Below are 12,164 nucleotides of genomic sequence, written 5' to 3' on the forward strand. Positions count from 1 at the left end.
AAGAAGGAAATAAACAACCTAACTAGTTCTGTATCTAAAAAAAAAAAAAGATCAATCCTAAAGTACAATGCTGTCAGTGATGGGACATATCCATACACCTAAAAGAAACACCAGTTCATACTACTATTATTCAAATTTACATATCAGCTACTAAAGCCAAAGATGAAGATAATGAAGATTTTTACCAACTTTTGCAGTCTGAATTGACCAAATTTGCAATCAATGTGTATTAATTATTATAGGTGACTGAATTGCAAAGGGTGGAAACAAAGAAGAATCATCAGTAGTTGGAAAATATGGCCTTGGTGAAAGAAATGATGTTGGAGACCACATGATAGAATTTTGCAAGACCAACAACTTATTCACTGCAAATATCTTTTTTCAACAACATAAATGATAGTTATACATGTGGACCTCATCAGATGGAATACACAGGAATCAAATAGACTACATCTGTGGAAAGAGGTAATGGAGAAGCTCAATTATCTTCAGCCAAAACAAGGCTAGGAGCTGACTGTGGAACAGACCATCAATTGCTTATATGCAAGTTCAAGACGAAGCTGAAGAAAATTAAAACAAGTCTATGAGAGCAAAATATAACCTTGATTATATTCCACCTGAATTTAGAGGCCACCTGAAGAACAGATTTGATGCATAGAACACCAGTGATCTAAGACCAGATGAATTGTGGGATGACATCAAGAGCATCATATGTGAAGAAAGCAGTCATTACAAAGACAAGAAAGGAAGAAAAGACCAAAATGGATGTCAGAAGAGACTCTGAAACTTGAACAGATAGTAGCTAAAGTGAATGGAAGAAATGCTAAAATAAAAGAAGATTTCAAAGGGCAGCTCGAGAAGACAAATTAAAGTATTATAATGAAATATGCAAAGACCTAAAGTTAGAAAACTAAAAGGGAAGAACACTCTTGGCATTGCTGAAGTTGAAAGAACTGAAGAAAAAATTCAAGCCTTCAGTTGTAATACTGAAAGATTCTATGGGCAAAATATTGAACACTTTAGGAAGCATCAAAGAAACATGGAAGGCTATGAGACCAGAAGAACTAGATGGTGCCCAGCTACCACTGTCAACCACTCAGAGAGGGATCTAGGAGATCCTGGACAGAGTAGGAGAAGAAGGTGGAACAAAAGTCAAAATCATTAAAAAAAAAAGGGGGGGGTCAGGTTTGCTGGTCTGATAGAGCCTGGTGAAACCCCTGAGACTACTATGGCCCCTAGCTGCCCTTCAGGTCTGGAATTGAACCCACTCCTGTGGCTTCCAGCCAAACAAAAGACAGGCATATGAGTTATACATTTCCATAAGGTAGATGCACGCTTTGGAGAGATCAATCATGGGAGAACAGAAGGGCTGTGTACATACAGGGAGACAGCTCAGGGGGCAGGAATGCATGAGAGGGAAGGACACAGGGAAGAGGTAACTATGGGGAGAAAGTGGGAGGGGATCTGTTGCACTGTGGGAAATTGCAGTCAATGTCATGAGACAAAGTGTATGTGAGCTGCTGTATGGAAAGTGAATTTGCTGTATAAACTTTCACCCAAATCACAATTTAAAAAAAAAAAAAAAAAAGAAGAAGAAGAACATGGAAGGAATAGATAGTCATTGGATCAAAAAGTATTAGTCAATGTCCAACTATTTCAGGTGATGACATATAATTAAGAACCAATCATAGTGAAGGAAGAAGCCCAAGCTGTACTGAAGGAACTGGCAAAAAAACAAGGCTCCAGGAATTGACAGAATACCCACTGAGATGTTTCAACAAATGGATACAGTGCTAGAGACACTTACTTGTTTATGCCAAGAAATCTGGAAGACAGCTACCTGGCCAACTGACTGGAAGAGATCGATATTTGTGCCCATTTCAAAGAAAGATGATCCAACAGAATGTGGAAATTATCAGGCAGTATCATTAATATCACAAGCAAGTAAAATTTTGCTGAAGATAACTAAAAAATGGTTGTAGCAGTATATTGACAGAGAACTTCCAGAAATGTAAGCTGGAAAAAAAAAATGCAAGCTAGATTCAGAAGAGGATGTGGAATGAGGAATATCATTGCTGATGTCAGATGCATCTTGTCTGAAAGCAAAAAATACCAGAAAGATGTTTACTTGTGTTTTATTGACTACCCAAAGGCATTCAACTGTGTGGATCATAACAAATTATGGATAACACTGAAAAGAATGGGAATTCTAGAACACTTGATTGTGCTCATGAGGTACCAAGAGGCTGTCATTCGAACAGAACAAGGAGATGCATGTGTATGTCAGGGTATCCTTTCACCATACTTATTCAATCTGTATGCTGTGCAAACAACCTGAGAAGGTGGACTATATGAAGTAGGCAGCAGCACTGGGCTTGGAGAAAGAATCATTAACAGCCTGTGATATGCAGATGACACCACCTTACTTGCTTTAAGTGAAGATGACTTGAAGCACTTACTGATGAAGAGTAACAACTACAGTGCTCAGTATGGATTACACTTCAACATAAAGAAAATGAAAATACTCACAACTAGACCAATAAGCAACATCACAATAAATGGAGAAAACATGGAGGCTAGCTGGGATTTAATATTCCTTGGCTCCATAGTCAACCTCCATGAAAGCAGCAGTCAAGACATCAGATGTCATATTGCACTGGGAAAATCTGCTGCAGAAGACCTCATTAAAGTGCTGAAGAGCAAAGATGTCACTTTGAAGACTAAGGTGCACCTGATCCAAGCCACAGTATTTTCAATAGCTTAATATGCATGAAAGCTGGACAACAAATAAGGAAAACCGAAGAAGAGTTCATGCCTTTGAATTGTGGTATTGCAGAAGAATACTCAAAGTACCATGGACCGCTAGAAGAACAAACAAATCTGTCCTGGAAGAAGTACAGCCTCGATGATCCTTAAGAGCAAGAATGGCCAAACTTTGTCTTACCTATTTTGGTCATGTTGTCAGAAGGGACCATTTCCTAGAGAAAGGTATCATGCTTGGTAAAGTGGAGGGTCAGCAAAAAGGGGACTCTCAACAAGATGGACTGACATAGTGGCTGCAGTGATGGCAAGGATTGTGAAGACCGTGAAGGACCAGTTCTGTTTTGTTCTGCTGCACACAAGGTTGCTCTGAGTCAGAGCCAACTTGACGGCACCTAACAACAACAGTAATATACTTAAGAACAAAGGAATACAATCACATGGGGGGATATGAAATCTGTTCCCTCACTAGGAACTATCTGGATATTATATGCTTGATGAAGGTAAGTAATTTGCACTCCATGGTTTGGAAAGTGTCAAATCATAAAAATGTAAAAGGACTTTGTACACCAAAATACAAGTAGTCTCCAGACTTATGACAGGTTTCTATTCCAATGACTCCTTATAAGTTGGTTTTGACATAAGTTGAAAATACATTAAAAATACACAAATAAACTGCTGTATAGAAAGTGAATTTGCTCTGTAAATCTTCACCCAAATCACAATTAAAAAAAAAAAAATACACAAATAATAATTTACTCCAATGATGAAGAAGAGTTGTTCGATATTGACATTGCTGTAATAACTCCACTTGTTGAAGGTTTTAGATCATCTGGATTATCCCTGAGAATGGGGATGGCATTTCTAGTTAGAAAACTAGTGAGAGTTTAAGATTTTAAGATCCTTCCTCAGACCATCTGATTCTACAGCATAGGCGTAGGGTCAGGAACCAAGGGTATTGTTCAAAAGCTTTCTAAAAGAATCTGGGAATGCCACTTGTATTCAGGGTAAACTGAGGAATGGTGGAGATGAGGGTGGACTGTGAAGGGTCATGTTAAATTAGAATTACTTGTACCAGTGATGGGGGCAGGAGGAAGATGACACTAAATCTTTTATATGGGGAAATGTCATCATCTGGTGTGAATTTTGGAAACAGAACAATGTGCCACTGTTATGAGAAATGAATGTGGAAGCTGAGAGACTAAGTAAGTGTCTAAACAACAGGACATTATTAAAGAAAGACCAGTAGAGACAAAGATGAATAAAACAATACAATAGAGATATTACAAATATAAAATCAAAAGGATTTGAAGTATAAAGAGCTAAGGATAATCCCTAATGTTCCTTAATGTAGATGTGCTATTCTACTACTTTTAAACTGTGTTGTAGGGGGTGCCCCAGGGTTTATTTTCAGTTTAATGTATTTAGGGAAAGACAGGCTAAATGAACAGCATCCTCTCATTTGTTTAAAGAGGTCTACTGCAAAAAACAAAACAAAACAAAAAACACCCAAACTCTTCCATTTTTAAGATTCTATGAAGTTCTAAGGTATGTATCATATTTATACCACTGTGGAGACTTGTAGAGTTAATGTTTATGTACTGCTTATCATGCAAGATACTCTAAATTAATATTGATTCCTCACTTGTTTCAAAGTAGGGGATCTTTATACTTAAAAAAAAATCATTAGAATTTCCATGCTTATAAACTTTAATTATAGGCTCCTTAGGTCAGTTTTCTAGTCATTACACAATGCTGCAATAAATATTAATGTGAGACTCACTACATAGGGGACAAAATACACTATGATACCTAAAATACCTTAACCAGAGGACTTAGTGACTACCAGATATAGAAAATGAAGGAAGGAAATGTTAAAATCAGATGGCAAGGTTTGAACCTAGAGAATTGGAAACTACTAACAGAAATAGGGAGTATGGAAATTACTGGCTTGGTGCTGGGAATAAAGAGAAAATTAAAATTAAATTTAAAATAAAAAAGCAATCCCTGAGTTGACATAAGCAAGGTAAGTAAGTACTATATATATCTGGAAGAGCTCTGGTAGCATAGTTAGTGCCTAAGGCACTTGACTGCTAACCAGAAGACTGGCGGTTCAAACCCACCACTCACTTCTCGGAAGGAAGATTGGGCAATCTACTTCTGTAGTGATACCACCTTGGAAACCCAAGGAGGGGTTGCTATGAGTCGGGTCCGACTCGACGGCACGTAACAACAACATATATATTTGGTAGAAACAGGTGCTGTTGTTGTCGCCGTTGTTATTGCCGTCGAGTTGGACCCACTCATAGAAACCCCTCCTTGGGTTTCCGAGCGGTATCACTACAGAAGTAGATTGCCCTGTCTGACTTCCTGAAATAGGAGCTAAAGGATAAAAAACAAAGCAAGAAAGAGAAAGTGCCTTTGGAGTAAAAAGAAAATACGAAGGAAGTGAGGGAATGAGCTGTGAGGTAACAGAAAGAAAGAATAACAAGTGCTCTTGATTCAAGAGCCTCCTGAATGCGTAACTGAACTGGGGAGCCGAGTTGTAGCTGGGTTGCATGGAGTCTAAGATCAGAAAAGTAACAGGAATCAGATCATGCAGTCGATATAGGTAATAATAAAGACTAGCTTTTTCTATGCATGAAATAGGAAACCACTGGAAGAGTTTGGAATGAAAAAGAGATAAGCTCTGATTCTCATTTTGATAGGACCACTCTGACTGCAAACAGAAGAAACAAGACGCTACTGCAATAATCTATGTGAGTTGATGATGGCTTGGGACAGGGAGGAGGCTAGAAGTAGAATTTTGGATGTATCTTTTAGACAGTGCTTGCTAACAGAATGATGCAGAAAGAGAAGTGTCTCATGACTCCCAGAAGGTCATTAATGGGTATGGGAAAGACCACAGAAGGAGCAGGTTTAGAGGGGACTATCAGGAGCTCAGTTCTGAAGATGGTGAGTTGGAGATGCCTCTGAAGCATCCCAATGGAGGTGCACAGAGACAGTCATCAGCATAGGGAGCCCTGAGACCGTGTGAGTTCACCAAGGAAGTGAGTGCAGAAAGGTAAGAGGCCAGGGACCGAGTCTTGGGGATTCCACAGAAAAGAGGTCAGATGGATAGACAGCAGGCAACAGAAAGAAGACTGAAAATGGTGAAAAGCTAGAACTGGAACAGGAGGAGAAACAGGAGCCAGACAGAGATCTGGAAATATGAATAGGACTGAGTTATCAGTTAATGGTTGGAAACAGATTAAGTTTTCAAACCATGACCACATATTAGGAAGAAGCAGAAGATTTAGACTTATACACCAGGTATTAGAAATGTCAAAGGAAAAATCTTAATAGGAGAAATAATCAACATAAAACTGCCACAGAATTATCAGAACAACTAAGAAAAACTACCTTTAGCAATCATCTGGACAAAACAGAACAACATTAAAAGCCCAAACAATATTTGATGCCAACTGTCAAAGCTAAAAGAGATTCTGTAAACAAGAACATATAGATCTCCCCACAATTTACCCTTTGGTCTGTATTTTAACAACTTTAAATCTATCTAGCAGTTAGTTTCATGCCTGAAAAAGAAATGGCATTTCACAATAATTAAACACTTCAAAAGCAATGAACCATATACAAAATCAAACTACAGGAATTATAAAAGATAGTCAAAAAAAGCCAAAAGAAAATTAAACCAAAACAAACAAACAAACAAACAAAGTCAGGACAGGAAAATAGACTATATATTCATTGAGTTATTTCAATTATTACCAAGCCCCAATTTCCTATGGTATGAAGACAGACTGTGTTATATAATTTTTAAAAATAACCTATTTTTTCAATTAAATAGTAATACAAGTATCTATGAAGAGAGTTGTAAAATGTATTTTATTACTTTAGGAAAAACTATAAAGTCACTGGAGAAAACTTAGAATATACATAAAAGTAATTCAATCACCCAGGGGAAACCACTGCTCAAAGTATTTAAGAACCTGACTCTCAGAAAAGATTTCCACGAAATGTGGTGGGTTTTTTTTTTGGGGGGGGGGGGGGGGGGCAAAAGTTGCCATATCACTAAATTAGTTTCAAGACTTAGACTTTTGCCTTTATATTTAGATTAAGAAGTGACACTTCACTCAGAAATAAAAGTGTATTTGGTTTACAGGAAGAGCTGGTTCAAGGGTCATAAACAACCACAAATGTAATAAATATTTGTTTTCCCATCAGGAGTTCAGTAAGATTGTTTTTCAACTAGAAAAGCAGGCTTTAGCTTTACCTGTTGAGGCAAAAATTTGAGCTGCTTATCAGCAGGGCAAGGAGCTCTGGTGGCGCAGTGGTTAAAGTGTTTGGATGTGAACCAAAAAAAAAAAGGTCAGTAATTCTAACCCACCAGGCTCTCTGCAGGAGAAAAATGAAGCAGTCTACTTCCATGAATTACACCCTATGGGAGAGTTTTACTCTGTTGTAGGGTTGCTAGGAGTTGAAATCAACTCGATGGCAGTGGGTTTTTATCAGAGGGCACACTGTGGACTGAAGAATGCTACTGGAGGAACATCATAAATCGGAGTGAGAGAACCACCACCCATCGTCCCAACACTGTAACACAGCGTCTGCACATTTCTTTCTTGTCCTGAGTTATGTATACCATTATCCAGTTGTACCAATGGACTATGTTCATTTCTACTTTGGGCTAGATACTATAGTAGCTCCTATTCCTCCAAACTGTTGTATTTACAGAATTTGATAGGACACTCAGTTCACAGAGGAATTCATGTCAACAAGCCCTTTCATAATGGTACCTTAGTTTCATGTACATAATAAAGTGGAACTCAGCTTCAGAGATGTTAAGTACAAGCAACTAGCAGAAAAATAAATGCAATTTGGCAATATGTCAAGAGCTTTAAAATGTACACACAAAGGATATTTGTTCAAACACTGTTTATAATAGTGAAAAAAATTAATGTAAGATTCCAGCAAACAGGAGTCATCTAAACTTCAGTGCATCCCTAAATACAATATTATTTAGTCATTAAATACCCACCAGCCACCCCTCGGAAGGAAGATGGAGCAATCTACTTCCATAGTGATACTGCCTCAGAAACACAAGGAGGGGTTCGTTATGAGTTGGGTCTGACTCGAAGGCACATAACAACAACAAATATTTTTAACATAAAGATACACTAATACAAGAATTAACTGTATCAGATCAAACTGACACCAGTAAATCTAAAGCATAGATGAGTAGTTTATAGGCCAGTGGGTCTAAGGCAAAGGTAGTAAAACAACATATGGTGAGATAGTGAGAAGGTGACACAATGTAAAGAATGTAACCAATGGCACTGAACTCTCCATGCTGTGTAAATTTCATCAACAATAAAATATTTTAAAAAAGATATATTGATGCCATTGAGTCAATTCCAACTCATAACAACCCTACTGGGTTTCTGAGGCAGTAAATCTTTATGTAAGTAGATGGTCCCGTCTTCCTTCCTCAGAGTGGCTGGTGGATTTGAACACCAACCTTCTGGCTAGCAGTCAAATGCCTTAAGCATTGTGCCACCAGCGCTCCTTACATTCATAATATAGTAGTAAAAAACAACACATACAAAATGATCTCATTTTTGTAAGTGTATGTGAAATCTAATTGTGCCACTTTCACCATCCTATGAATGTCACGCTTCCCTTCTTACAGTCAAATTATTAAGGCACAAGATGACAGGCTTAAATTAAATGCTAGTTATTAGTTGCCCTCAATGTATCCCTCAAGTTATTTCTGAGTGTCACTAAACCTTATAAACTGGCCACTGAGTCTGTCAGCCACGTTCACCATGCAGGATCATCTTCTCGCTCTGATTCTCATGGGAAAGACAGCACAAGGAATGAACTCCAGACTCCCAAAGCTTCCAAACCCTGGGAATGAATGGCCTCTTTCCCACACTCAGAAGTTTCCAACCTAGCCAAATGATGCAAACAGGTGGTAGGTTGAGAGGTTAGTGCTAGCAGGCTTGATGTTCCATTTCAGAGTCAAAAATGCCTTCTATTCATACATTTGACAAGAAAAAGGTCTGAGAGTGTACATAACCACGTCGTCAATAGTGGTTATCTTTACATAACAGTATTCTGGGAATTTTTCCTTATCTATGATTTCATAATTTTCTTCAAAAAACCAGATTTTTGTTGTGAGGCAGGAAAAAACAATTTCTCAAATGAAAAAATGAAATATTTAAGTGACAAATACACTACACATTACTGAGAAATATTATCATAAAGACAAAACTGTAAGAATAATTTCTGAGAAAATATTCACCGTCGTCTGTTCTATAATTCTGCCCCCAATGCTAAGTATCCTCCTGCCCGTTGTTACTTACATTCCTGAAGACATTCAGTGTCTGTGCAGTAGGACTGGGACTGCCTCAACTACAACGAATAAGAAGAAAGGAAAGTTAGCCATTGGATTTATCCAAAAGTAGACAACATTCATTAGAAAGATTGAGGTTCTGTTTTTAAATGAACGCTGCCACAATATACATTATACCTTTAAAATCTGATATAAACACAGACGACATGGAGGAGTTGCTCAGTTTTGGGGCACTTTTTATACTGAGAATAATTTTCAAATATACTGTATTCTGGTGCAATTTATCCATCTAGATTAAGGAATTAAAAAAAAAAAAATCACCAGTGATATAACTCCTGTTGCCATAAGCAATTAGACTTCCCAAAGGAAGACTCAAACATGTGAAGTTTATAAATGAGTTTTTCTCTTCTTCTCATTGAAAATTAGAAGCAGACAGAGAGAAAAACATATTCTATTTGTAGCAAATACACCTTTGAAAGGGAAAAGATATATACATACATATACATTTACAGAAACTAATAAAGTGCTATTGTCATGGGGATAGGGAGGACAGGACAGGGAAGCAGATAGACTCTGACAATGACGGGAGTTGGATTTTTCAACGCGTATCTTTCATATAATTTGGTTTGGAACCATGTGTTAACAATTTTTGAAATAAATTTAAAAAAGAAAATTCCATCTGTCAATGAACGTATGTCATACTTTGACGAAAGTGCACCTCTGCTGAGGCCTTTTAGGATGTTTGGAAATGATAATCTCCTAAATTTTAAAAGAGGTGACTACATAGTAAAGAGAATGGAGAAGCCCACAACTTGTGAAACCAGTTTCATTACTTTAAATCACACCCTTTCTCTATTTAAACAGTAACTATACCTTGCAATTGTTTGAGAAAGAAATTAGAGAACAGTGCTTAGCTGGTTAAACATAAGCTCTGCAGCAAGCCAGACCCAGATATAAAGTCTGGCTCTGCAACTTCTAGAGTTTCAAGACCTTGGGCCAGTTATTTAATACCTCTAAGCTTTAGTTTCCTCATCTGATAAAATGGTGAAAATGGTATTGCCTATATCTAACAGTACTGGTGAGAGTTAGAATGATAATGCATGTGAAATGCAGTAACCACCCAAGAAATGTTACCTATTATTATCGTGCCACACAAATTACAACCTCATCTAAACTATCAGAAAAAACTAAACTAATCATTTTATAAGTTACTCTTTAAGAAGATCATGCTTGTTAAGTGTATATCACTAAAAGGAGTCCTATTTTAATTAAAATTGGAAAACAGATCTTAATGTAAAAGTATGTTGTAAAATATATCTAAGTCTTTTAAAACATGAAAGAAAACAATTTAAAAACTCTTACTAAAATTATACAGTTTAAAGAAACCATAAACAGAAGGACCACTAGACTCTTGGGTCATAAAACAGACCGAAGAGCGTCTTAATTTGCATATTTGATTTTTTCCAGTAAGAAATACCTATACACAGTACAAAAATCAGAAACACCACAGGAAATTCTGGGCAAGGTCAATCTCCTATTCTTCTCTCCTTTAGTCTCCCCAGCACTCAAATTTTTTGTGAATCTCTTTAGAGATAGACTTAAATTTTCATAAACATGTATCTTTCCCCCCACACACACCTTCAAATAGCATTGTATGTATGTATAATACATCTATTACGTTAAAAAAGCACTTGGGTCAAGCTGTAACTATTAAACAAGGACTGAAAACAAATCTTCCAACTCAACTGATTATCCTAGCTTTAATTTGTAGCAATGGCATTAAAAAAAAAAAAAAAAGCCCACTGCCATCGAGTCTACTCCAACTCACAGCGATCCCTATTGGGTTTCCAAGGTGGTAAATCTATATGGAGGTAGATTGTACCACCTTCCTTCAGCAGAATGTCTGGTGGGTTTGAATCGCCAACCTTCTGGTTAGTAGTCAAATGTTTTAGGCACTGCGCCATCAGAGCTCCTCAGCAATGACATGTTGTTGTCCCAAAATCTACAGCTGTGATCTAAGTAACCAATGAATTACCAGTTCTTTCCACATTATGTAACTCAAATATCAGCCGTGACTTCTGGCTACAGCTATAGCTCTGTCAGAAATGCTGCTCTTGTCATGAGCTTGAGTTGCTTTCTGTAGTTCAATAATTAAAAAAAAAAAAAAAAAATCACTGTTGTGGAGTTGTATCTAACTTATAGCAACCCCTCCTTGGGTTTCTGAGGTGGTATCACTATAGAAGTAGATCGCTGAACCTTCCTCCAAGGAGTGGCTGGTGGGTTTGAACCACCAGCCTTCTGGTTAGCAGTCAAATGCCTTAAGCACTACACCACCAGAGCTTCCAATAACAGCTATATTTAAAAAAAGAAAGAAAAAAAAAAAAACCAAACTCACTGCCATGGAGTCGGTCCCAACTCACAGCAACCCTTCCTTGCGTTTCCCAGGCACTGCCTCTACGGAAGTATATTGTCCAGTCTTCTTCCGAAGATAATAGCTATAAGCAACATGATTTCCAAGTAAAAAGCTCCAGTGTGTTTGTTTACACATCCATTTCCTCACAATTCTACTTCCATGTGCAGCCACATTACCAGCTCTAGGCTCCTTCCTCATGCCTCTTTTACACAGGTAGTGTCCAAGGGTCAACCAGATGTTCACTGTATTCTTTTTTTTTTTTTCTCCCTGCTTGCCCCCCTTCTCTGTGACCATCCAGGTCTGGGTTTAGCCCCACACTCTTGTAATAGTGGGTTTATGTTCTACAGCTTGTTGTTGTGGTTGTTAGGTGCCGCTGAGTCTTTTGCAACTAATAGCGACCCCATGCACAGCAGAACGAAACACTGCCCGATCCCGCGCCAGCTCCATGATCCCTGATATACTTGAGCCCATCATCGCAGCCACTGTGTCAATCCATCTTGTTGAAGGCCTCCCCCTCTTTTGTCGACCCTCAACCCTTACCAAGCACGATATCCTTCTCCAAGAAATAGTCACTTCTGACAACATGACCAAAACAGGCGAGACGAAGTCAAGCCATTCTTGCTTCCAAGGAGCATT

The 12,164-nt window shown here is 37.9% G+C and overlaps 1 protein-coding gene across 1 annotated transcript in view; it reads right to left on the reverse strand.

Annotated features, from left to right (window-relative positions):
- Positions 1-12,164, reverse strand: part of SMIM14 (small integral membrane protein 14) — a 78,444-nt gene that overhangs the window by 18,247 nt on the left and 48,033 nt on the right. The window contains exon 2 of the mRNA XM_007947138.2: positions 9,126-9,174. Within this exon, the coding sequence (XP_007945329.1) occupies positions 9,126-9,174 (49 nt within the window). The remainder of the gene's footprint in view (positions 1-9,125; positions 9,175-12,164) is intronic.

Source organism: Orycteropus afer, unplaced genomic scaffold, assembly GCF_000298275.1.
Source record: "Orycteropus afer afer isolate SDZICR_OR568_19922 unplaced genomic scaffold, OryAfe1.0 scaffold00176, whole genome shotgun sequence".
Lineage (NCBI taxonomy): Eukaryota > Metazoa > Chordata > Mammalia > Tubulidentata > Orycteropodidae > Orycteropus > Orycteropus afer.